We start from the raw sequence: 27,882 nt of genomic DNA, 5'->3' as shown, positions 1-27,882 counted from the left end.
TGGGGATCAGAATCAGGTTTTCATGCTTGCATGGCAAACACTTTATCAAATAACTGAGCCGCATCCCCAGCCTCAGGTCTAGCTTTTAACTCTCTAGTTTGGAAATATATGGATGCATGTGTCCAGGGGGCAAATTATGCAGCTTTTAAAAGCATCTGTAGCAGAACTGACAATACACTTCCCTGCCTTCGGCTCCAATGTTGTTACTTTTTTTTTTAAAGATTTTATTTATTTATTATGTATACAATATTCTGCTTCCATGTATATCTGCACACCAGATCTCATAACAGATGGTTGTGAGCCACCATGTGATTGCTGGGAATTGAACTCAGGACCTCTGGAAGAGCAGTCGGTGCTCTTAACCTCTGAGCCATCTCTCCAGCCCTGTTGTTACTTTCTTATGTAATGTGAAGTTCTTTCTAAATTACATAGAAATCAAGGGCTGCTAGTTGGGCACAGTGTCAAAGGCCTGTAATTCCATACTTAGAAGGCTGATGCAGAAAGATCATGAGCTGAAAGTCAACGTGGGGTTGAGGGGGCTAAATAGTAAAACTTTGTCATGAAAGGGGATAGAAAAAGAAACCATATAGAAAATACCTCAGTAGTAAAGACACTTGCTGCCAAGCCTGATAACGAGAATTAGAGCTCCAGGACCCACATGGTGGAAGCAGAGAACTGACTTCTACATCGTCTCCTGATCCACAAATGTAACACACACGCACTCGTGCCTAAGCCTGTATTAAAAGAACTAATAAAACCCCAATTATGCTTTCAAAGAGAAAAAAAAAAAGGACAAACCAACCAAAGACTCCCTGGGGTATTAAGTTGAATCTGCCAAAGTATTTGTTAGATACTAAGCAAAATAACTACCAAAACATGAAATCAGCCTAGACAGATATTAACAGACAAATGGATAAAGAAAATTTGTTGTGTACACATAACAGAGTTTTATTCAGATATAAAGAATGAAATTATTATTTGTAGGAAAATAGAATTGGAGATCATAATGTTAAGCAAAATAAGCTAGAAGACAAATACTGCATATTTTATCTCATGAAACTAGATTTAAAAAAATGTATATGTTATGAAAACAGAAATGGGACTATATAGGAAAAGGAGACCACTGAGAATGGGCAGGGGGAACAAAGCAGAGTATATATATAATATGAAAATGTCACAACAAAATCTTGTTTTTAGACTAATTTTAAAAGTATAAATTTTTGTTAGGCAGTGGTGGCGCACGCCTTTAATTCCAGCATTCGGGAGGCAGAGGCAGGTGGATCTCTGTGATTTTGAGACTGACATGGTCAACAAGAGATAGTTACAGGACAGCCTCCAAAGCCACAGAGAAACCCTGTCTCAACCCCCGCCCAAAAGTGTAAATTTTATTTTATTTTATTTTCCAAGATATGATTTCTCTATGTAGTCCTGGTTGTCCTGGTACTCCCTTTGTAGACCAGGCTGGCCTAGAACTCACAGAGATCCACTTGCCTCTGCCTCCTGAGTGCTGGGGGGAGAAGTGTGCACTGCCATCCCTGACTTAAAAGTGTAAATTTTAAAAGAAAAAAAAATGCTAAACAAAGGAAAATGATGGTGATATTCTGGCTTCCAGAATGAAGAAAGACCAGAAATTAAGTTCTAGTTTTTGTGTTATCAATAACCAGCTCTGTGGCTTATGGAAATCCCTCAGGTTGTTTAAGAAAGATAACCCTGTACTTACTATATGCTGTCAAGAGAGCATCACTTACAAACTATGTCATAGAAATACAGAGGGAGTATAAGTGTGGTTACTGGGAGGCTAGAGAGGAGAAAAAGATTCATTTTATTTTTAGCCTTCATTTTTATTTTATGTTGTATGGTGTTTTGCCTGCATATGTTTGTGTACCAAGTACACACAGTGCCTGTGGAGGCCAGAAGAGGGCGTCCAATACCCTGGGACTGACACTTGAGACAATTGTGAGCTTCCATGTGGACATTAAGGATGGAACTCAGACTGGGTGGTGGTGGTGTATGCATTTAATTCCAGCATTCAGGAGGCATAAGCAGGTGCATCTCGGTCTACAGAGCTCGATTCATGACAGTCAAAGTTACACAAGGAAACCCTATGTTGGGGAGGGGGAAGAAAGAAAAAAGAATGAAAAAGAAAGAAAAAGAAAGAAAAAAGAAAGAAAAAAGAAAAAGAGCAGCCAGTGCTCTTAACTGCTGAGTCTTCTCTCCAGCTCCGCAAAAGAATCATTCTCATGAGGAGGGGGTTACTATTGTCTCATCTGCAAAATGAAAAGCCTGAACAAGATTATTTCTAAGCATCCCCAACCCCCAGCTATAAACACCTATAATCCAAAGAAAATAAAGGCAAAGGATTTCCAAAGAATTCTGCCCTGGAACTTACCATAGCCTTGAGGTTCAGCCAAAGAACTATGGATTCTTTCAAAGTCCTCCTCTATGGGACTTGAGGTCTATAAAACAAAAGCAAAGAAAGTAGGTTCACTGAAGGCAAATACATTTTTAAAAAGCTAAGAGACAATTTTTTAATATTTTTGTTTTGTTGTTCCTGTGCTGGGCATCAAAAACAGGGCCTTGTGTGTGCTAAGGAGTACTCTACCACTGAGCTATATCTATATCCTAAGACCTCTGGAAGTTCGTAAACCTTGACAACCATAGAAAAAAGAACATTTTCCAGACAGCATTGTGCTCTGTGTTCCTCTCAGCAAGCACTCCCTCTACCTCCACAATGCAGAGAAATTTTGTGTCTTTCCCTTCTCCCAGCATTATATCCTTTGTTCAATGCTCTGACAAACACTAGAGAGCCTCTACAGCTAAGTCAGTGTGTTCAAGTTGAAACCCATCTTTCCAACACTCAGACTGTAGAAAGAATAAATGTCCTCCCTTGTTTGCGTAATCTAAGGAAAAACAACTGTGTCCCATGTTCTTCAAAAGACTTCCTGTACTGGACTAGGAACATGACTCAGTAAGTAAAGGAACTGGTCACATAAGCCTGGTAGCCTGAGATTGATCCCTAGAACCCACACAAAAGTGGAAGAGAATCAACTCCAAAACATCCTTTGGCCTCTACACATGAGCCATGGCACATATGCCCACACATATGTATCATCATACACACAATGATAATTTTTTTCAAACCCTCACAAATTTGGGCTGCAGAGATCAATCAGTTATTATGTGCTTTGGCTGCTTTTCCAGAGGACCCAGGTTCAATTCCCAGCACCCACACGGCAGCTCACAACTGTCTGTAACTCCAGTTCCAGGTGATCCAGCACCCTCACACAGACATGCATGCAGGCAAAACATCAATGCACATAAAACTAAAAAATCATCTTTTAAAAAGTTTATAGTATTTTTTTAAAAAATCACATTTTATCACTAACATATGTTGTGAATAACCTTTTTTTCCCCTCAAGACAGGCTGTCTCTTGTAACAGACCTAGTTGTCCTGTAACTCACTCTGTAGACCAGGCTGGCCTCGAACTCATGGAGATATGCTTGCTTTTGCCTCTTGAGTGCCGGGGTTAAAGGCATGTGGCACCACCACCGATTGTGGAATAATCTTTTTGTACAATGTGAAGATTTTAAAAAGCTGAATGGCCAATAGCTAGGCAGGATCTTTGGGGAAGACAGAACAGTGGGAAGAAGAAGCACGGAGTCTCGGGGACATGCCAGGAGCCACAGAGGAAGCAGCATGGGCAATACAGAATAAAGGTAACCAAGCCACGTAAAAGAACGTAGATGAAAAGATATGGGTTAAGTTGTAAGAGCTAGTTAGTAACAAGCCTAAACTATAGCCAAGTTTTATAATTAATACTAAATCTCCGTGTGGTTATTTGGGAGCTGGCTGGTGGGACAAAAATATATACCTACAATCATATTCTTATATTGGATCATTCTCAACAGCTATCTGTACCCTTTAGGTTTTTGGGTTTTTGTTTGTTTGTTTGTTTTTTGAGTCAGAGTCGTGACTGGCATTGAACACTGTCTGTACTGTTTAAATGACTGTAGCCCTGTAGAGTTAGTATCTCTTAGTTTGTATAGATAACATTTTGGTATCATAATACACAACAGCAACTCAGGTCTACTTTATTAGATCCTTGAGTGCATCTTGGTTCTTCCAGATTATAGTACTTACGCTGTAAAATTTCTCAGTACCCACAGATGTGTCACAGCTTGCATGAGAGGCTTCACTACGTTCTGGCTGCTCATGTTTTCTGAAGAATGGGTATCTAATACCTAGTGATCATAACATAATCAGGGACATGATCATTCAGTGATATTCATGTAGCAGGAAAAGGCAAAATGTAACAATAGACTAGAGACATAAACATATTCTTCAAAGGGTAGCTAAATTCTCTAAATTGCTTTGACAGACACGGTTAATTTAACCTGGTCCTAAAATGTAGCCCTTGGGTCATCTAGCTATTTGATCATCCATTCAAGCAAAATTTTTTTGAGACAGGGCTTCTCTGTGTAACTCTGGTTGTCTTGGAACTCACAGAGACATGCCATACCACTACCAGGCAAACAGCAATTCTTGATGAAGAATAGATTCTATGGTCCACATCTTTAATCCCAGAACTTGGGAGGCAGAGGCAGGTGGATCTCTGAGTTTGAGGCCAGCCTGGCCTATAGAGCAAGTTCCAGGACAGTCTCCAAAGTTACACAGAGAAACCCTGTCTCTAAAAACAAACAAAAAATAGATTCTAATACCAAAAAACCCTAAGCAATTGATTTTCCTGTATTGTTTGGTTGGTTTGATTTGATTTTCTGGGACAGGGTTCATGTATGTAGTCCATGATTGCCTGGAACTTGCTATGCAGCTGAAGATAACCTTGAACTGAGTCTCCTGCATCCATCTCTCGAGTGTTAACAATTGTAGGTGTATGCTCTTCTGTGTGGCTTTCCTTTTCTTTTTGGTTTTGTGTGTGAATGTGTAGTATATGTATGGCTGCACAGGTACATGCAGATACATGTGAGTGCATGAGGCCAGAGGCAGATGCTGAGTATCCATCCCTGTTGTTTTATATCTGCAGCACAGCAACTATACTTGATTTTATAGCTGCCTCAGTTACTACCTGCACCTCTGTAGTTGCTGCTTGACCCCCTCTACAAAGGGAGACAAATGTTTTAATAAATCTCTATCCTTTTATTTTACCAATAAAAACTAGGGAGCCAGACACTGGAATGAAAATCTACTAGCCCAGAGAGGCAGAGAAAGCAGCCAGCTGACTTCCTCCTTCGTCAACATACCAGAAATTGAGCTTCTCTTCTGCCACACCAAACCAAAAAGGATCGCCAAACTCAATGTGCCGCCCTACTACTTCCTGTTACTCTGTCTTCCTGACTTACTCCATTTGACTACTTGATGTTAACTAGTTGTTTGCTCCACCTCTTAACTTATGGTTGATTTTATTTAATCCTGTTTACAATAAACAGAAAGTTGTTGGATTAAGCATATGTACTAAGGCTGGGCCACACCACACTTAGAGGCAGGTTTTTTTTCAGTAAATAAAATCTCAGGGTTCACAGTGAGATCAAATATCCTGCAATACATTTCCACATTATCTCTTGAGACATTCTCTCAGTGGACCTGGCACTCACAGATTTCTTGGATTATGTGTTCAGCATGCTCTAGTGATCTACCTGTGGTTTCTAGGACTAGGGTTACAGATACTGGTTTCAGATACCTGAATTTTACCTAGGTGCTGGGGATCCGAATTCAAGCTTCATGCTTGCACAGCAAGCACTTTACTCATATCCTTCAGATATTCTCCCCTCCTTCCTTCCTTCTCCCCGTCCCTCTCAGAAAGTACAGAGGAAACCAATTTATTTTCTGCAAAGCTGTGTCAACTTTAGATGTCTTTGACTTCAACATCTGTGAAATTATCTGATGATCTGACTGTGAACCAATTACAATGACAGTAAATGCCATATGGACTCCATAGGTTTATTTCCAACTTAGAATGCAATGAAAACGAAAAAAATCAGGCTGGGTATGATGGCATACACCTACAATACCAGCACTTAGGAGACTGAGGGAGAAGGATAGCAAGTTCCAGGTAAACCTGGGCTACATACCAAAGGACTACTTCAAAAACGAAGAAACATTCAGTAGTGAATGATTGCTTGCCTCCACTCCCAGGTAAGAAAGCTTTGATTCATTAACTAGGTTAGACCTGGGACCAAGGTCAGCACTTGGAAATTGTTTTTACTTCCTTTGGACAAAGGAACCTGGCTTCAATAATAGGGGAACTAATGAATCTCTTCACCTTTGAACACAGGTTCTCAAAAAAGGGGGAGACAGGACCATGCAAAAGGAATATGCTAGAAGCATACATATTTTGAGAGCTGATAAACAGATAGAGCTCACCTACCCAGCCCCTCCCAATGAACTTACTGGTGAAGCTTCGAAGGCCTGTCTGTCTGCTATGCTTGTTCTTGTCACAGTCACTGTTTTCCATTTTGCCAAACTTCGTATTTCCTTTCAGTTCATCATTTTCTCTTCGATATTCTACAATGTGCTGCCAATATGTGCTCTCAGGACCTCTAACTGGGGGCTGTGGCAAAGCAGTGGCCTTATTTTCAACCTTACTCTCAAAGGGCAAACTACTCTGAGGATTCCAAGAAGGTACTAGGAGCTGTCCAGAAACTGCTTTCTCTGCCATTTCTTTTACTGCCACTGGGCACAAGAGAAAGAAGCATTTAAAACATCACTGTAAACATTAGAAACAAAAATTTTCAACCTTAAATGATACAATACTACTTCAGCCATACTGTCACAATAATTATTTGGTACAGTTTCATCACCCTTGCCTGTTTACTTTTAAGGGGAGGGGATGAGAACTATGATAGACTATAGGAAACTCCAGTTATTACCCTAAACAATAGCTATGCTGCTGAATTCCAGTAAAAAGCAGTAGAGAACTTGTAGATGGACCCTATAGATGACTTAATGAGAAAAATAATACTTAAAATTCCCAGGCTACAGTAATTATCATCTGCCTGACTTTTCTAGACTACACTGAGCTCAAATCTTTGGGAGAAGATACACACCAAGTAAACCACAACAAAAGGATATTACAGAATATGTGAGTGTAGTACTGCACACTCTCCATTTTAATGTTTATGGGGTAAATATATTGTATATTATTTTACTACATGTTATACAATATATATATTTATATAGCTGGTAGAAGTATTTGCTACAAAGTTTTAAAATATAAAAGCATTTTCCTTCTACAGTCTGCAATCAGAAGATCTGTGCTTTTATTATAGGATATGGTGGGTGAGTGGGTGTGTGTGTGTGTGTGTGTGTGTGTGTGTGTGTAAATAATGGAGTTACTTATGATCCTAAATAATGAGACATGTGTTTGAAACTTAAGAGATACCAAACAGGTGCTGATGGTATTGCTTGGTTATAAAGTGCTTGTTTAACCTCCAATTGTGCAGGTTCAATCTCCAGAAGCATAAAACAAACAAAACTGATTATAATCAAGAATTATAAATTTCAATCATCAGCTGGGCATAGTATTGCATGCCTAAACCCTAATATTTGAGGGTATCGTGAGTTTAAGGCCAGTCTGAGCTACATTGTGAAATACTGTCTAAATAAATAAATACTATCTTTTAAGAAAAACTATGACTTCATACTCACTTTTCCATTTTAAGTGTGTCTCTCCATCATCTTCATTATTTCTTGACTTTATATTATAGATTTCAGAAGACACAGATCCCACATTGATCCTAAATTGCATCATTTATGGTAGGAATGAGGTAGATACAAATAAAATGTTTGTTCAAGTTCCTAACAGTTCCAAGCCCACCAGTCCACCCAGAACCCCGTCCCACTCTGATTCCTACTCACCACCAGACAGCCCCTGACACCCCATCATCTCAGACTGTAAGGCCCCCTAGCTGGCAGAGCCCTGCTGAGGCCTGGATGACCCAGGTCTCCATGAGAGGCTTGACTCAGAGAAAGGTCCGGGTACTATTTAGCTGTAACTCCTGAGTTGGATACTTGACTCCCTAGACCTTTCCTGACTGAAAACTTAAAAGGTTGGGCTAAAAGTTCCCCACATGTTTATTATTTTTTATTAATTTCCAAATTCATAATTCATGACTCTAACAGTGTTCTTGGGAGATTTTCAGAAGTAAAAGAAACTGACCATTGGAATAGTTTCATCTGACAAAATCTGTCCTTCACTGTTGCCAAGTCTACACTGCCCCAATGAGACAAATCATGAAAGAGATAGTTCATGTGAAGGTGCTCTGGAGCTAAGCCCACCACATCAGTGACAGCACAAGAGCTAACACTTGAAACAAGGATCTAAGGTACAAATATCCTGAAGAACAGAGTGTCTCTGAGTTCTGGATCCTGTTAGTGAGTATTAGTCACTCTCGACCAACCTTCTTTGTCTGCAAACTGGAACAGTCTTTCTTCCTCTGAATACCCCATGATTATAACTTATTTTGTCATTTATTAAAATAACTCTTTAGGACTGGGCATGGTGGCAGAGCAGACAGGAATACACAGTGAAACCCTGTCTCAAATAATAACAACAATAATAACGATAAATAAATAACTCTTTAAAAGTGTGTGATCAGGGAGGAGTAGATGGGGGAATAGAAGGGAGGTAGATAGATGGAGATAGGAGGAGAGGAGGGAGGGGAAACTGTGGTAGTAGTAAAAAAAATGAAAAAGAAATTAATTTAAAAAGTGTATGATCACCTCCAAAGCCACAGAGAAACCCTGTCTCGAAGGAAAAAAAAAAAAAGTGTTATGATCAACCTGAGCGTTGGTGGCACATGCCTTTGATCCTAGCACTCAGCAGGCTGAGGCAGGCAGAATTCTCTGAATTCAGGGCAAGCCTGGTCTACAGAGCAAGTTCCAGGGTAGCCTGTCTCAACCCCCCCACCCCCCAGAAAACCGTCCCAAAACTAAAACCCAGGTTTTTCTGTTTTTGATTATGTATTTAGGAGTTTCCCAGAAGCAGGATTATTAGGTCAAAGGCTTTGAACATTTTAAGATTCTTCACAGTTGTTGCTGAGCTCTGCCTTCTGGTCCAGCTGGGTAGTAGTGCATTCTAGGTAACAAGGATTTCATAGCTGTGTCACAGATCACACACTTTTTTTGTTGTTGTTGTTTTGAGACAGGGTTTCTCTTCGTAACAGCTCTGACTGTTCTGGAACTCACTTTGTAGACCAGCCTGGCCTCAAACTCACAGAGATCTACCTGCCTCTGCCTCTCAAGTGCTGGGATTAAATGCGTAAGCCACAGCATACTTTGTTTGTTTGTTTGGTTTTTTGAAACAGGGTTTCTCTGTATTGGTGTGGAGGCTATCTGGAACTCACTCTGTAGACCAGGCTGGTCTCGGACTCACAGAGATCTGTGGCTTACGCATTTAATCCCAGCACTTGATAGGCAGAGGCAGGTAGATCTCTGTGAGTTTGAGGCACACACACACACACACACACACACACTCTCTCTCTCTCTCTCTCTCTCTCTCTCTCTCTCTCTCTCTCTCTCTCTCTCTCTCTCTCTCTCTAAATGTACAAGAGCTGGAGATAGCTCAGTGGTTAAGAGCACTTGCCACTCTTGCAGAGCACTGGGGTTCAGTTTCCAGCAACAACACAGTGGTTAAAAACACACAGAACTCTAGTTCTAGAGAATCCATGGGTATTGCACACATGTGGTATACACACATAAATGCAGTCAGAACATCAACACACATAAAATAAAAATAAGTACTTAAAAAAATAATCAATGGGGTGGCAATGACTCAGTGGTTAAGAGCACTGGCTGCTCTTCCAGAGGACCTGGGTTCAATTCCCAGCACCCACAAAGCAGTTTACAACTATCTGTAACTCCAGTTCCAGGGAACCCAGCACCCTTTTACAGAGACACACATGTAGGCAAAACACCAATGCATATAAAATAAAAATAAATAAGTTGTTTGAAAATAATAAAAATAAATGTATTCCAGCATGATGGCACATACCTTTAATCCTAGCACTTGGGAGGCAGAGGCATGTAGAGCTTTGTGAGTTTGATGCCAGTCTGGTCAAATAGTGAGTTTCAGGCCAGCCAAGGGCTACACAGTGAAACCCTATCTCTAAAATAAAAATAATATAATAAAAAAATTTAAAATTATCTAGGGACTTTTAGAAAGGCAAAATACTTTACCACTAATACTGATGAATTCTGATTTAACCAGTCATCCATTTTGCATATGATGTCTTCTCTAAGTTTCCTTAACAATCTGTTTCTGCATTGGTTTTATTCATTATTCACAATCCATTTGTCATTAAATATATGAAAGTCAGAAAGTGGTCTATGACACAAAGGGCATATGACACAAAGGGCACTAAATGTTCAATTCCCACCTCCTAGTATTTTGGCTTCTATTTCTTTCCAAACTCTCCTTGGCTTCTTGGATGGATGGTAACTGCTCACCTGTGTTCTGCTTCCCAGGGCCACAAACAATTGGTAGCTTAAAAAAACAAACATAGTTCAATAAATAACAAGACCAATTTATGATAATTTCCTTTGCATGTTTCATATCTAATAGCATATATATTACCTGGAAGTTTTTACTAAAGAATGTGGAGTTCAAGAGCCCAGTGCAGACAGAAAGCAAGCAGAAAATGAGGAGACAAAACAGAATCAGAAGCTGAGTGTGGTGGTTCACATCTGTAAGTCAAGCACTGGGGAAGTGAGACAAAGATTGCTGTGTTTGAGGCTATCCTATACTACAAAACAACATAGCAAGTTCAGAGCCAACCTAAGACACAGTCAAACCTTGCCAGGTTGTGGTAGTGCACAAGTTTAATCTCAGTACTTGGGAGACCTCTGTGAGTTTAAGTCCAGCCTGGTCTACAGAGCTAGTTCCAGGACAGCCAAGGCTACACAAAGAAATCCTGTCTTGAAAAAAAAAAGTAAGAAACAAGAAACTTAAAAACTTTGCTAAACATTTCTCCCCTACAGCAACAAACAGGCAGAGATTTACCATGGCAAGACAAACCTTGGATTCCAGTCTAAGCCTTGATGAAAATAATACAAAAGCCCTCTAGGTCAGTTTTATCATTCATAAAAGAAGGTAATAGGGCTGGAGAGATGTCTCAGTAGTTAAGAGCACTGAGCTTCAGCTTCACACTCTGCAAAAGAGTTGGTCCATGCCTTGAGGGTCTTCCAGCTCTAAAAGTGTGGCTCAAGAGGCACTCCACTCATCTCTCTGAATTTGCTCAACTGTATGTATTCATTCTCTCATTTGTCAGTGATCATTTATTTATTAAGTATCATTGGTGTTATCAGGCACCATACTACATTCTGGGACACAGAGTGAGTCATACCTCAACTATGTCTTTAAAAAGTCACAGAAGAAGCTTGACTGTGGTAGCGCATGCCTTTAACCCCAGCACTTGAGAGGCAGAGGCAGGTAAGTCTCTGAGTTCCAGGCCAGCCTGGTTTACAGAGGGAGTTCTAGAGCATCCAGGGCAACACAGAGAAACCTGTCTCAAAAACAAAACAAACAAACAAAAACAAAACAAAAAATGGGGGGAAAAAAGAGCCATAGAAGAAGCCTGCAATCTCACCTTCAGCTCCTGGGCTATCTTATTTTCACTTAACTGTCTTCTTTGAAAATCAGGTTTCTTTGTGTTGAAGTTAAAACACACTGGTACGTAAGTATGGGCATAGTCTGCGGCTTATTCACCATTATATGCCAGGTTCTAGTATAGCCTTTATAAATGTTTTATTTATACCTCAGTGTGTGTGTATGTGTGTGGGGGGGTTGAATAAGTCAATGGTATCTCCTTAATTTCTACTACTAATTGTTTATGTATTTACTAAATGTGTATGATTGTTTTGAATGCATGCATGTATGTGCACAATGTGTGTGCCTGGTGCCCACAGAGGCCAAAACAGGGTGTCTAAACCCCTGGGACTGGAGTTACAGACAGTTGTGAACTGCCATGAGGGTTCTGAGAATTGAACCTGGGCCTTCCAGAAGAGTATCCAGTGCTTTTAATGCCTGAGACATCTCTATAGGCCCTTCCACGGTTTTTGAGACAATGTATCTCACTTGAACTAGAAACTTACCTATTCAGCTAGACTAGTTGGCCACCAAGCTCCAGGGATCCTCCTGTCTCCACCTCCCCAGCATTAGGATTATAGGTACAGACTGACATGACTGATTTTTTTTTTAAATGTAAGTGCTGGAGATCAAACTCAAATTCTCACGCTTGTCTCGAAAATACTTTACTGCTATCTTCTCAGTTCCATATATGTATGTCTTAAAATAACTCAATGGCAATTTAGAGTAGAGAAATTTTTTAAAGTGTGTGGGCCTGAGTGAATTATATACAGAGGAAGGCGCTGGTTCCCTTGTGGCTCATGTAGGTACTGCCAAATGAACCCGAGTGCTTTGCAAAGGCAGCAAGTTCCCTTAAATACTAAATCATATCTCCAGCTTCCAAAATGGGGATTAATACCTGTCCAAAATACTTTATACACTTTGAACTATGTCAAATTGCTAGTACTTAACTGAACTATAAAACAGAAATTTCACATAGCTGAACCTAATACATTTGAATCTATATAGAGAAGGACAAAGGCTTTGTGCTTGGTTTGGAATGGGTGTCAGAATATCTACCACAGAATTCCATCATAGAGGCCTTATTTCCTAAACCAAGAGGACCTTGCTATGAGTTATCTACTTTTATTTATAGACACTGCATATAGGTCACAGGAAATGTTGGTTCCAGGATCCTGCAAAGGCAGTTCTTTCTACCGACTTAATGTACCTGATTGTTTGTCTCTGACTGGTCCCTGCTGCTTTCTTCAGAAACTTGTATGAAAGGCTTCCAACCACAGTCACTTAGTTTCTTGGGATATTTGCCAACATGTCCTTCTTGGAAGTCTCTTTCTGTTCCTGGAGACCTTGCTAGGGCCAACCAAAAGTCACCATTTTCAGAGTGCCTGGGCTCTGATAACTGCATAACAGGAGGAAGGTAAGTCAAAGATGGAGGTCCCACAGCGAACAGAAACTTGGCATTCGCAAACCTTAATGAAGCATCCCACAAACTCCTGCATTGGTTGTCCAGTTCCTTTTGTGCCAACTCAAGTTCATCTATTTCCTGTTCAAGTTTCCTCAGCCACTCAGAATTCTGTTGCATCATTACCTGTGAAATCTTAAGATTCAGCACACACTTACTGACGTACTCGTCAGTCTTGGACCAGCTGTTCATTTTGCCCTTGTCTTCTCTGGTTGGTTCAGACAGGCTGAGTGAACTGATGGAATCACTCTGCCAGTCCCCATCCTCAATGGAAAGGTCTGTGTCAACTTCTGAAAAGCTCTTGTCCTCCTCACAAAAGCAATGCAGTTCTCTCTCCATCTTATCCAGCTCTTCTTCCAGGGATGGTAGTTCATCTACCTGGTTTAGCTTATCCCCCTCAGGCAACGAAGCAGTCTCTGGGCACTCTTCTTCTATGTCAGTTCCCAAGTACAAGCAGCCTGAGTAGATTTCATTGATTTCAAAGCTGCAGAGGCTGGCCTGACTTGTGGTGGGGCTCCTGACCTCTTCTGCCAAACACGAAGCAGGAGGAGGAACTTTTAGATTCTCAGGTTCCTGGGCTGACAGACTTGAATCCAGGACCTGAGGAGTTAGTGTTGTTTTTCCAGTGGGAATAGAGTGATCTGTTGGTGAATGGGGCTGACTACCTGTTGGAAAGAATAGTAATACCCCACTGGTTAAGCTGATCATAGAAGGTAAGCAAGCTTGGCTATTGTTCAAGGTGTACAACATGAGCTGGGTCAGGTGGCATACACAACTTCAACCATAGCATCTGAGAGGCTGAGGCAGAAGGATCTTAAGTTAGATGCCAGCTTGGACTAAGCAACTTTGAAGCCAGCCTAAACCATCTAGTGAGAGCCTGTATCAACAGCAACAACAACAACAACAACAACTTTTTTTTCAATAGAAGTTTCCTTTTATTTTGAGATGGAAACAGTGGAATGAAATTGCTTTGTGGCTGAAACAACACTCACCGGGAAGGACCCGGGGTGTTCATCCATGGAAAGAACAAACTTGCTAAGTCCGAGCCAGGTGTCCACCTCCCCCAGCTTCAAGAACAGATAAGGATGGGAGGAGGGCAAAATCAAATTCAGGGTTGTGACAGCTGGCAGCATTCTACAATTTTTAAGTCAACAACTTTTTAAAAGGGACAAAAACAATACTTTTCTAATTCACTTCCCAGAGGAGTGAAATCCTACTGGAAGACCAACAGATACATTTAACAGAGGATGAAAAGCTCTTTCTTTTTGTTGTTGTTTGAGACAGGCTTTCTTTATGTAGAACTGGATGTCCTGGAACTCATGATCTCACTATGTAGACCAGACTGGCCTTGAGAGAGATCTGCTTGCCGCTGCCTACAGCCTCCCAAATGCGAGGATTAAAGGTATGCATCATTGCCAGGTGGTGGTGCAGGCCTTTAATTCCAGCACTTGGGAGGCAGAGGCATGCAGATCACTGTGAGTTTGAGGCCAGCCTGGTCTACAGAGAGAGTTCCAGGACAGCCAGAGCTGTTAACACAGAGAAACCCTGTCTCAAACAAACAAACAAACAAATAAATAAATAAATAAATAAATCCTATGTTGCTAAGACTGACCTCAAACTTCAGAACTCAAGTGATACTCCTATCTCGGCTTCCCAAATAGTGGGATTCTAAGTGCACACCACTGTGCCCAGCTGATCTGAAGATAGTACTTTTACATTTTTTTAAAGATTTATTTATCATGTATACAGTGAGTGCCAGAAGAGGGCATCAGATCACATTACAGATGGTTGTGAGCCACCATGTGGTTGCTGGGAATTGAACTCAGAACCTCTGAAAGAACAGTCAGTGCTCTTAACCCCTGAGCCATCTCTCCAGCCCAGTACTTTTACATTTTTAAAATGATTTTTGTGGGGCTGAATTAAAGGCCCACAAAAATCTGGGATTTTTGGCATTAAAATGGGATTAAAGGCATGTACCACCAATGCCCGGCCAAGTACCCATCTTTTTTCAGCATAGGTTATATACACAGTTTTAGAGGAAACGGCTAGTATCCATGTGATTTCAAAAAAGTAAACTGATGGTGGTGGTGGTGCACACCTCTGATCCCAGCACTCGGATGAAGAAGCAGCTGGATCTGTGTGAATTCGAGGCCAGCCTAGTCTACAGAGCCAGTTCCAGGACGGGCTCCAAAACTACAGAGAAACACTGTCTCAAAAAAAAAAAAAAAAAAAAAAACCAAAACAACAAAAAAAAAAGTAAATTCATGCCCAGTATAGTGGCATATGCCTATAATTCCAGCATTTGAAAGACTAAGCCAGGATTGAACATTCAAGACTAGCCTAGGCTATTAGACTCTATCTTAAAAAGACCAAAAACAGGGCTGGAGAAGTGGCTCATCAGTTAAGAGCACTGGCTGCTTTCCCAGAGGACCTGGATTCAATACTCAGCACCCACATGACAGCTCACAATCATAAATAACTCTTCTGGATTCACCAGGCATCAGGCATGGATATTGGTGCACAGGTATACATGCTGCCAAAATACTCATAAAATACAAATAAATTGCTCTTTAAAAAAAGAAAAAGAGCCAATGAGATGGCTCAGTAGGGTAAAGGCACTTGGCGGCAAGCTTGATGGCCCAGATCATGTGGTGAAAGGGGAGAACTGACCCCACCAGTTGTCTTCTGACCTCCCCACATGCACCATGGCACATGTGTACTAGCATACATCCACATGACTTTAAAATGTAAAACAGAACACCCAAATCATCCCACTGTTATTAAAGTAAGGCTTTGTGAGTCCAAGTCATACCCATTTCCTTGAGCTCTTTGATGTCCAAATCTGGAGCATCTTTTTGATATTCTGAAGTTAGTCCCAGACAGGGATTAACATCAGGATGGGCTTCATAACTCTGCATTCTGGGGCTCTCAGCTGGCTGACTTTTCTGAGCTCCAAGAAACTCCTATAACAAAACATTGTCAAGGATACATCTGAGGTCATCCAAATGCCAACTGTTTTTTAAGAAACACACACACACACACACACACACACACACACACACACCAGATACCTCCTCTTTACTCTTTCTTCTCTATTAGACTGACAATCAGTCCTAATTAGCTAGTTATTATTATTCCAATTCTGCCATTCCCTGAATCTTTACTATACCCTACAACTTCCCCAGCATCTCTTGTAAATTCTCTGACGCCTTCACGAAGTTAAATAGATAGGCTTTTCTCAGCAACACAGTATAATAAAATGATGCTGTCTAAAACTTTGGGGACTTCTTGAAACCCAATCATGGTATATACTCTGCTACACTAGCTTTGAACTTTCTATGTAGTCCAGGATAATCTCTAATTCCTGATCCTACTTCAGTATCCCGTATCCCCAACCCATGTGCTCTCATGACGTACATCTACAGTGCACCACTGTCAACCATTCGAGAAGGTTTTAAAACTTGGGTCTCTAGCTTCCTGGTCTCTAGAATGAAGTAGATAGCAGAAAAAAAACTTTTCCCAATCTCAGGGCTTGCCTTTAAGTCATTCTTCAGAATATACAATATCTTGTAATTGTTCGGTTTTTCTGCTTGGCGTGGATACCTGACTTAATATCATAGTATGGTTCCGGAAGCCTGAATCAAAATAACTTCCCAAGGCTATGGTTTCTTTAATAACAGCCATCCAAGCATTCCAGGGTATATTGAGATAAGAAAATCACCGATTTCTTCAGTGAATCTACTAGACTGCCTGTGTCTCTGTAATAACCTCTTGCCCAAGTTCCTGTAAGCATAATGGAACTCACTGAATGGAACAAACATTAGAAAGGGGACATGTTGGGAATAAGTAAGGAGGAAAAGGAATGGGGAATGTGGTGGCTGGAGAGATGGCTCAGAAGTGGAGCATTGGCTACTTTTCCAGAGGACCCAGGTTTAATTCCCAGCACCCACATGGTAGCTCACAGCCATCAGTAACCTTAGTTCCAGGGATCCAATGCCTTCTTCTGGGCTCTGCAGGCACCAGGCACACAAGAAGTGCACCAACATGCATGTAGACAAAATAGCCATACACATAAAATAAAATTAAAAATACAACAAGGGTGAATATGATCAAAATATATTTTATACATGTACAAAACATTTCATCATGAAGCTAGCTAATAAAACATTTAAAAATACAAAATTACATGTGAAAATAAAAGGAAAAAGATAAGCCAGGCATTGGTGGTGCACACCTTTAATCCCAGCACTCGGGAGGCAGAGGCAGGTGGATCTCTGTGAGTTCGAGACCAGCCTGGTCTACAAGAGTTAGTTCCAGGACAGCCTCCAAAGCCACAGAGAAACCCTGTCTCAAAAAACAAAACAAAACAAAAAGATAAATCAGAAATTGTTACGAACTAGTAAGTCACTTGGTCCCTTTCTTCCACAGAGAAACCACTTGGTAGCCCAATTATGGACAAGGAACCATTTAACCTATGTATCAGGGAAATCTCTGTTAGAGACAGCAAACAGTAGTGTCAGCATCCTACACACATGGGCGTCCCTAGTAGACTTGGAGACAAGGGAATGCTTGGGCATCAAGCTAAGTAGATCATATATTCATCTCATGAAGAATATAGTTTTGTCTCTGGGAATGTAAGCATCAAAAGGGCAGCTGACTCTGACATATTCCCTTATTTGAATGTGATTTTTACATGTGTGTATGCATGTAAAAATGGCTATATCTGTCTCTCTCTTGCAGTAGTCTTTTTGTCTTCGGTTACATGAGTACTTTACATGAAGTCATGTAGTTTCCATTTTTCATTCTTTTCTTTTCTTTTATTAGTTCAAATTAGGAACAAGCTTGCTTCACATGTCAATCCCTTCTCCCCCAACCCTTCCTTCCCCCTTCCCACTTGATCCCACCCTCCACTCTCCAAGCAGGGTGGGGCCCTAGACGGGGGCTCCCCAAAGTCCACCACATCATCCTGGGCAGGGCCTAGGCCCTCCCCCATGTGTCCAGGCCGAGAATCCCTTCACATGGGATGGGCTCTCAAAGTCCCTTCTTACACCAGGAAAAAATACTAATCCACTACCAGGGGCCCCCTAGGGTGCGGAGGCCTCTTCATTGATATCCATGTCCAGGGGTCTTGATCAGTCTTGTGCTGGCCTTCCAGACAACAGTCTGGGGTCCATGTGCTCCCCCTTGTTAATGGCTTTCAATTTTTCCAAGTGACATCATGTATATATCTACCAATCCCTAGTTTTTAATTCAGTTAAGTGCCTTATCACTAGCAAGCAGATCTATGGGCTTTTCTGAATCTTAAATAGTTAAAGATAGATTTCTGGGAAACTGTCTTGTGTCTAATAAGCACAAAGAAGATCCCTGAAGACAGGTGTGGTGTGCATGCTTTTATTCCCAGAACTCAGCAGAGACAGGTGGATCTTTCTAAGTTGGAGGACAGCCTGTATACATAGAGTTCCAGGACAACCAGGGCTACATGATAAGAGACCCTATCTCAGAAGAACAGACAAATGAAAAAGATACTTCAGGATTTTTTTCTTAAGTTCTGAATTTTCATAAAACTAAGCAACTCATGGGGGGGAAATCTCTAACCTAAAAATAAAGACTTTGATCAATTTTTAACGTACTCTTTGATTACCTGTCAAAATCTCTTGTATGATCATGGAAAAGCTGTAGATATCTGACTTCACAGTAGCTGCCTTCTGTAAGATCACTTCAGGTGCAGCCCAGTTGTAGAGCTGGGTGGGAAGGGGCACTCGAGTCATGTCCCTGTGTACACCGTTGTCCTGGCTAGGGAAGGAAACACAAGGCAGAGTTTGATTACCTTCGGAATAGTTTTTACTTAAGTTGTTTATTTTATCTTGCATTCAGCTTTCTGAGAGTAGCTATATTTTGGGGGATCAAACACAGACCCTTATGCTTTGCTAGACAAGTGTTCTTCCTCAGCTACATCCCAAAAGGCAATGGGTATTCTATTATCTGTAATATATTTTGGGAAACTACCATGCTTCCTTCTTTTTGTTAAAGATTTTATTTACTTATTATGTATACAACATTCTGCTTCCATGTGTATCTGCACACCAGAAGACGGCACCAGATCTCATAACGGATGGTTGTGAGCCACCATGTGGTTGCTGGGAATTGAACTCAGGACCTCTGGAAGAGCAGTCAGTGCTCTTAACCTTTGAGCCATCTTTCCAGCCCCACACTTCCTTCTTCAAGCTCAGCACTTCTCCAAAGGAACCTCAGGCCTCTGACTTAGCTAAGGTCCTAGCAAAGGACAAGTCACAACTAGAATTCAAATCCCTTCTTTTTTATTCTCACTTTCTTCTCTTACACCCTTTCTTCCTTCTCTGTTGAAGCTAGATGGGGAAGACCAGGATATAGCTCAAGTGCTCACTTACCACATGAGAGGCCCTGTGATCCATGCCAGGAAGGAAAAGGGCTGCAGTGGTGCTGAGGAGGAGAGACTTTTGGCTGTCACTGTAGGGCAGTGAAGGTTTCCTGGATTGAGTTTTAAAATTTCATTTGGGTGTAGCTATGTGACACCACTTGCAAGGTCAAGTAGTGTCCTGTTCTAAAGATTCAATTGAGGATGGGCTGAAGTAACGGCTCAGTGGTTGAGAGCACTGACTACTGTACCAGAGGACCTGGGTTCAATTCCCAGCACCCACATGGTACTCACCTGGTCTCTAATTCCAGTTTCATGGTATCAGTAATAAGCATGCACGCACGCGCACATACACACACACAATACATGAAAACAAACATTAAAAAAATTCCAAGGGCCAGCCTTATCTATATAGCAAGTTACAGGCCAGATTGAGATTCATAGTAAGACATTGTGAATTAAAAAAAAAAAATCATTGAGGAATTAAGAGTAGAGAAAAAATGGCTGCATCACCCTTTATGCCAGGAGATGGAATGTTACTACTGACAAGGATGTTAAACAAACTGATGAGTTCAAGTAGAATGTTACCCAAAATAAATGCAGAATTAAAAGCCATATGGATTCACGGTTCATCATCTTGTGTTATACAAAGAAAGATATACTGTTTCCGCTATGATGACTTCCTGATTGCCATTACTGGCTGAAGTTCCATTTGAGGTCAGCAAGCCTAAATCTTGTCCTATTTCTATCATGCCTAGTATGTCCCTCATCAACCCTAGCTAACTCTTTCCTTCCTTCCTTCCTTCCTTCCTTCCTTCCTTCCTTCCTTCCTTCCTTCCTTCCTTCCTTCCTTCCACCTCAACCCTAACACGGCAACTGTTAACACCAGCTCAATGCACTGCAGATCTTTCTGTTGTGGCCTCTTACTTCCATCCCAGTGTCTCCTAGCTCATCTTCCTGCATTGACCTCAAGTCCATCCTGCCTATGGCCTAGGGGAATTTCCTACCATTTGGCTCTACTTCAGTTATGCCCCTAACGAACTAGCTGGGTCTCTGGACACCATTCCTTCATCCCTCTAGACCTTACTTTACTTTATAAAAGGACAGGGCTGGGTTGAGGCTGTAGTTTAGAGTGCATCACCTACCTAGTGTATGTGTGGCCCTGGGATTGGTCCCCAGCATCATAATTTATAAAGAAAGGGGGTAAAGTTAGGGTTGGGACAGGCAATATCCAAACTGCATTTCACTTCAGGATTCCTATTTCTGTGGAAGCACACCAGAATAAACTGTTATGCTGTCTTCTCAACAGCAGATGGCACTCTTAACTGACAGATGGTTTCATTTCTGCCAGTCTTTGAAGTCTGACAGTATTACCAAGCAAAAAGTCCAAAACTTTAGCTACTCTGGATTGTGAGCCAAAGTAGTTAACCCTGATTTTTGTTCTGTTAAGTGTTCCTAGGTTCATCCAATCATGCAGCAAATACTTAGTGAACACAAAGACCTTGAGTATTTTATTGTCAATTTGACACAAGCTAGAGTCACTGGAGAAGAGGGAACCTAAATTGAGAAAATACCCTCATGGTAATGGCTTATGGGCAAGCCTGTGATACATTTTCTTGATGGCTGATGTAGGAAGACCCAGTTCATTGTGGGTGGTACCACAACTAAGCCGGTGGTCCCGAGTATTATAAGAGCATGGACCCACCAGTGCCTCCCTCCTAAGTGGATGGGGTTTTGTACTCTGGTTTATATAAATACATGAACTAAGATAGCTCAAGGTAATGAATCTCCTACTTCACCCTAGGTAGAAGCTCATGGCAAGCTTAAAAAGCTCATCCCCCTAGTGGGCCTGGGGGTCAGAAGAATAGCATCTTTAGAAATACACTGCAGTGATCTGTCTAACCAGGCTATAAAGGACAGGGAACCAATAAGTGAAGCAATACGGGACTAAGTAAATTGTGAACAATACGGGACTAAGTAAATTAATTCCCTTACAAAGCCACCCTCCAGAAGAGGCCCAAATCTATCCAAGAAGGGAGGACCTGCACATTCTTAAAGAATGCTGCTATTGTGCTAATATATTAGGAATAGTCAGAGCCGGGCATTGGTGGCACACACCTTTAATTTAATGCCAGCACTCGGGAGGCAGAGGCAGGCGGATCGCTGTGAGTTCGAAGCCAGCCTGAGAGAGTGCCAGGATAGGCTCCAAAGCTACCCAGAGAAACCCTGTCTCTCGAAAAACCAAAAAAAAAAAAAAAAAAAAAAAGAAAGAAAGAAAGAAAGGAAGGAAGGAAGGAAGGAAGGAAGGAAGGAAGGAGAAAGAAAAACAGCTACACTGGAGGTTATACCCACTTTTCCATCATATATTCCAGGTTGGTCAGCCTTGCTTCTCCTGCAGAGACAATGTGGACAGCATAGGAGCTGAGGGAGCGATGGACAAACCCCCGGGAATGCAGGTATATCAAGGCATCGGCGATCTGAAGCAGTAAGTGCACAATCACTTCCATGTGCAACACTGGGAACTGGGACCTCTGAAAGCAAGAGAAAAAGTTCCAAAAACAAAAGAAAAACCCTCCTGATGTCATTTCCAAAGCCTTTTCATTTGATTCTCATACTTCCTGGTATTCGAATTTAGCAGATGAGGAGCCTAAATGTCAGTGAGGTTAAGTGACTGATTTATAGTTCCACGGATCCAGGCCCCTGGCTCTAAACCTCAGCTTCTTTCCTACAGGTGAGCTGCTTTGTATCATGACAAATTAGAAGAAAGTACTCTAAACTTGTTATGCGCATTCCAGCTTAACCTGGGGAATCTGCCAGAGATGGGAGGTCCCTTCACTCCCACCAGTAAATCTGCCCTGGCACCTCCCTATTCAATTCTGTGGCTGGGAGAACGTGGAAGCTCAAGGAACTCTACAATCTGCAGAGAATCAATTCACCTTCTAGCCCTATCAGATGAATAAGAGAGTCTCTCTTTATTCCCAGCCACGGTATTTAGAATAAGGTCACAGAGAAAGAGCTCCTGGAAGCCATATCCCAGCCCAAAGAACACTTAGCTTCAAGATCTGTCAATCAAGGAAGATATTCCTCCATCCCAAGAAAATCTGAGAGGTGAGTAGGAAGTGACAAAGGCCTCTCTATATAAACAAACCAGGACAGAGCACAAGTAAAATATATGGGAAAAGAATCTGTGCCGATGGCTCAGTTAGAATTGCATCAATATGTTTCTGGTTCTGTTGAGCTATTACAGGGCTGATTTAAAAAAAAAAAAAAAAAAAAAAAAAAAAGCAAGACTGAGAAGCCAGGAATTGTGGTACACACCTGAAATCCCAGCACTTAGGAGGCTGAGTGGTAGGAAGGTCATGAGTTTGAGGCTAGTTGGGGTTACATAGTTAAGCCTGCTTGTCTCAAAGCAAAACAAGGCCAACTAGATGGTTCAGCAAGTAAATCCATTGTGATGTAAATCTGATGACTCGAATTCAATACCCAGAACCCATATAAAGGTGTAAGGGGAGAACAAAGTCCACAAAGTTATCCTCTGACCTCCACACATAGAACTGTGGCATGTTATGCACCCCCTAGCCCTCTATCTGATAAATTTGTTTAATGAAAGAAGGAAGACTTCAGGGCCAGTGAGACCGCTCAGAGGTAAAGGTGCTTGCTGCCAAGCCTGGTGACCTGAATTCAATCCCTGGAACCCTCCATGAAAGGAGAGCACTCCTTCCAACAAGTTGTCCTCTGACCTCTATAGGCATGGGGTGGTACACAGACATACATACAAATCAATCAATGTGAAAAAAAATTAAATCACGTTAGTTCCAACATGTGCTTATTATATAGTCTTATCTGGAATGTTACACCACATGTAATACATGAAAAGGATTTACAGATTTATCTTCTTTTTTCGTTTTTTGGTTTTGTTTTTTTTTTTTTGAAACAGGGTTTCTCTGTGTAACAGCCCTGGCTGTCCTGGTACTGGCTCTATAGACCAGGCTGGCTTCGAACTCACAAAGATCTGTCTGCCTCTGCCTCCTGAGTGCTGGGATTCAAGGTGTATGCTACCACTGCCCGGTTAAATTTATCTTCTAAATGGGAACTCTGTAAAGATGGCAGAGAAGAGGGTAGGGAGAAGAGTAAGGGCAGCTAGGGAAATCTATAGAAAGACCATTTACTCGTTCATGGAGGACACTGAACAGTGTGCCAACTGTGATACGTTCATAAACCAGGCGAATTTTCTTCAGGTCCCGGGACAAACATACAGCCATCAGCTGCAGCAGGTTAGGGTGCCGCAGGTTGCTACAAAAGATAAAAATCTTCATAAGGGACAGGGCATAGGAGAGCATAATGAAAACATAGGTCTTATTCTTTCTTTTAGGCCATTTGTAAGCAAATCCCATTTATAGCCAGGCATGGTGGCCCAACCTATAGTCTCAGTACTTGGAAGATGGAAGCAAGAGAAACTCTCAAGCTCAAGCTCATTCTCTACTACATAGTGATCGCATGTCCAGTCAGGAATACATAAGATTTTGTCTCAAAAACAACATACAGAAAAACAAAAGCCAACAAAATACAATTCATATACAGCATTTTTCTTAGAAAATAAAGTGAGTTCTGGAAGGGGAGACATCTACTGGAATAAGCTAAAGATTTAAGAGTTATCAGTGGCAATAATAACAAAACCTACAAAACAAAGATATTCTGTGTACTGGCTAGGCTTATGTCAGCTTGACATACAAACTAGAGTTATCTGAAAGGAGAGAACCTCAACTGAGAAGATAGCTCCACAAGATCTGGCTGTAAGGCATTTTCTTAATTAGTGACTGGTGGGGAAGGGCCCAGCCCACAGTGGGTAGTTACATCCCTGAGCTGGTAGTCCTGAGTTCTATAAGAAACAAAACAACAAAAAGAAAGCAGGCTGAGCAAGCCAAGGGAAGCAAGCCAGTAGCAGTACTCCTCCATGAACTCTGTATCAGCTCCTGCCTTCAGGTTCCTACGTTGTTTGAATTTCTGTCCTGACTTTCTTCAATGATTAACAGCTGTATGGAAGTATAAGCTAATTAAATCTTTTCCTCCCCAACTTGCTTTTTTGGTCATGGTGTTTTGTCATGGCAATGGAAACCCAAACTAAGATAGTCAGCATAAGCTGCATACATCATCTCAGAAATGTACCCTCCCACTCACTTCAGAAATGTAGTAACCAAGCCAGGTGGCATTGTATACACCTTTAATCCCAGCACTCAGGAGGCAGAGATAGACAGATCTCTGTGAGTTCGAGGCCAGCCTGGTCTCCAGAGAGAAACTAGGGCAGCTAAACAGAGAAACCCTGTCTCAAAAAACAAACAACAACAAAAAGAAATGTAGTAATCAATTAAGAGTTAGGGAAATAGCTCATTGGTAGAGCTTTACCTAGAAAGGAGGTAGCCAATGTCAAGGAAATGTGCCCAAAGTCACATACCTACTCAGTCTCATGTCAAAGTATACATCATGCCTACCTACCTGCCTTTTCAGATTGTGTGGGTCATTCGGGCAAGCTTCTTAAAAAGCAAGAGTTTCACCTGTCTAGAGACACCTCCTGCAGGGCTAAGTGGAATATTCAGGACCTAGCTCAGTGGCCTGGCATGAAATCATGAATCCAGTGTCTGACTCACCACGACCTAAATGACATAACTCTAGAACTTCAGGAAGCCTCGGAACTAAGACTCATGTCCTCAGTAGTGGAGAGTTGTAGGGAGAGACCCTGATTACATGTACTGCTGACCACACCGTAGAAGGATGTAGACAAGGGCGAGGAAGAGCCAGGCACTCTCGCTCGGGCTTGCGCCAGCATTGGGAAGCATTCTGGGACCGGACCACTCAGTGCCAATCTATTCCTTGTGTGAGTATAACTCCCCCAAAAATCACCAGATAATAACCTATCTCGGATTCCATTCGTGTTCATCTACAGAGAGTGGTTCTCTGATCTCATGGACTACTGGTGTATGAAAGAACAGTCATTTGCTCTCCAGATGGGAACAGGGTCCCAAACAGAGCAGACTGCAGGGGCCACAGCAGAAAAACCACATGGTCCTGGAGCCTGTTCATCCGAAGACATGAGTTATGGGACATTTAACATAACTGAACCCTTACCATCACATCCACATTCCTCATACTATTCATTAGTCCCTCTTTCTCTTTATACACATATTTTGTTGTTGTTTTCTCAAGACAGGTTTTCTCTGTGTAACAGCCCTGGCTGTCCTAGAACTCATTCTAGACTAGGCTGGCTTCAAACTCAAAACTCCTGCCTCTGCCTTTCGAGTACTGGGATTAAAGGTGTGCACTGCCGCCACGACCCGGCCCTGTAGTGGGTCTTGTTCTAGGTTCCTCTTCTTACCTGCTGTGCTCCTGCTCAGCAATTAACAAGTCGGCCAACCTCAACCTGCTACAGTGAGGACGGGTGGGGAGGTTCAATTCCTTCACTGTGACCCGGCTCCTGTTCCACACTAGGCTAGAAGATGCAGAGAGAATGCAAGGAGAGGGGTTGAGCAGCCACTGCTTCAGTGAACCAGTCTTCCTTCCCATAGACCCAGAAAACAGGTTCACACAGAATCTCTACTATCCCTTACGCTGGCTGGATCCTTCCTTCTACCACCTTCCAGGATCTAAAGAACCCTGGGGAATTAAGTAAGGAGGTAAAAGTCACAGAAGGATTCAAGGGTTTTGTGTTAGACAATGGCAACAGAAGCGTGGCAAGTGGATAGGGAGTGGTGGTCAGAGAATAGAGAATAGTTAAGAGGCCATTAGGACAGACAAGTAGCCATAGTGATGGGGCAGAGGAGTGACCTGAAAATAAATTAATTGCATGGGTAGAAAAGCAAGGGGCAAGGGGTCTTGTAGCGCTGCCAGAAGCTTTTTAGATGTGTGTTTCTTTGAAGGGAAGCATCATCCAGGTTCTAAAAGCCTGGACAGCTCTTCTGACCCTGCAAGGACTAGGTCTCTAAGGAGTAAACACATACAAGAGGTTTCTGTCATATCCAAATCTTGTTACTGCCACCAAATCTGGATTTGGCTGGTGAGAGCAGAGGCAAGATAAATAAATCACCATGTCGCTGCCTCTAATTCTTTAGAAAACAGAAAGGTTAGCATACTGAAATGGAAACATTTTCAGAGCATCTGTTCTCTGGATAGAGGCTATTTAATAATGTCTATAGACTGTTTGTCGCAGCAGTTGCTTAGGTACCCAATGGGCAGAGATCAGGCATATTCCTGAACATTCTATAATGCATAGGTCTGACAACAACAAAGAATCATCTGACCAAAAATGTGCACAGTAAGAAACCTAATTTAAACATATGAGTTCTGTTTGAGAAGAAGCTATGGATCCACACAGGAAGCCACTCTTCCCAGGGTACTAAGCCAAACTCCGATGGCCAGCTCCCACTTACTTGGTCATGACCATGTAGGGGCCACTGAAGAAAGAGAAGGTAGGCTCATCATCAGCTTGAATCACTTCCTTTTCTCCAATTACTGGAAGAGATCCTGGATAAGTGAGCTGCATCCCTGGAGTGAGATAAAACTGAAACCAAAGCACAGCTTCAAATTGTGGGGGAAAAGATGGGAAAGCAAAATACCTGGAGAATCTCGTCACTTGGCTTAGAGCTGCTACTTAGTAAATACACCTATGTGCTATCTTTGTTGGTGGTGGTTGGTTGATTTTTGAGACATTGTCTCGCTATGTAGGCCAGGTTGGCCTAGAACTATGTAGCTCAGGTTAGCCTCAAACTCAAGAGATCAGCCTGCCTGCCTTCCAAGTTTTGGCATTAAAGGTGTGCACCAGCATGCCCAACTGTACTACTTGTTTTTGAGATAAGATCTCACCAAGTAGCTCACATGGGCCTCAAATGCATGATCTCCCTACTGAGTACTAGGATTACAGGAGTGTGCCATCTCATGTAGCCTTTGACATTTCTTTTTAAAATGACACATCCTTCTAAAGGGTAGGATCATAGGCATAATCCTACATGATCCACAATTGACTTTATACTATTTTCAATCTTATAATATTCTTTCCCGGGCTGGAGAGATGGCTCAGAGGTTAAGAGCACTGACTGCTCTTCCAGAGGTCCTGAGTTCAATTCCCAGCAACCACATGATGGCTCACAACCATCCGTTATGAGATCTGTTGCCCTTTTCTGGTGTGCAGATATACATGGAAGCAGAATGTTGTATGCATAATAAATAAATAAAATTTAAAAAAAATAATATTCTTTCCCTTTTACTGAGGTGGTTCACAGACAGAAGTCTAACATTTTGCTTGAAATGATGTGACTGGGAATAAGGGAACAAGGCTGAGACCATATGTGGCTGTTATAGCAATAAATCTATGGGGTCATGATCTATTACAGCAATGGAATACACAGATTAACATTCTTCCAGTATTAGATAAGAAT

The 27,882-nt window shown here is 41.7% G+C and overlaps 1 protein-coding gene across 1 annotated transcript in view; it reads right to left on the bottom strand.

Moving 5' to 3' along the window:
- The window catches only part of Tex14 (testis expressed 14, intercellular bridge forming factor), an 80,366-nt gene that overhangs the window by 24,935 nt on the left and 27,549 nt on the right, over window positions 1–27,882 (bottom strand). Inside the window, 15 exon segments of the mRNA XM_027426329.2 lie at window positions 2,390–2,456; window positions 4,142–4,242; window positions 6,407–6,688; window positions 7,664–7,752; window positions 10,393–10,499; window positions 12,811–13,727; window positions 15,875–16,025; window positions 16,599–16,630; window positions 16,633–16,701; window positions 16,704–16,768; window positions 18,703–18,855; window positions 21,809–21,987; window positions 23,626–23,749; window positions 25,827–25,940; window positions 26,878–27,008. Coding sequence (XP_027282130.1) covers window positions 2,390–2,456; window positions 4,142–4,242; window positions 6,407–6,688; window positions 7,664–7,752; window positions 10,393–10,499; window positions 12,811–13,727; window positions 15,875–16,025; window positions 16,599–16,630; window positions 16,633–16,701; window positions 16,704–16,768; window positions 18,703–18,855; window positions 21,809–21,987; window positions 23,626–23,749; window positions 25,827–25,940; window positions 26,878–27,008 — 2,581 coding nt within the window.

The sequence above is a fragment of the Cricetulus griseus genome, chromosome 7 (genome assembly GCF_003668045.3).
Source record: "Cricetulus griseus strain 17A/GY chromosome 7, alternate assembly CriGri-PICRH-1.0, whole genome shotgun sequence".
In the NCBI taxonomy this organism is placed as follows: Eukaryota; Metazoa; Chordata; class Mammalia; order Rodentia; family Cricetidae; genus Cricetulus; species Cricetulus griseus.
The sequence above is the reverse complement of the archived record's forward strand: the minus strand, read 5'-3'. Positions and strand labels throughout refer to the sequence as shown.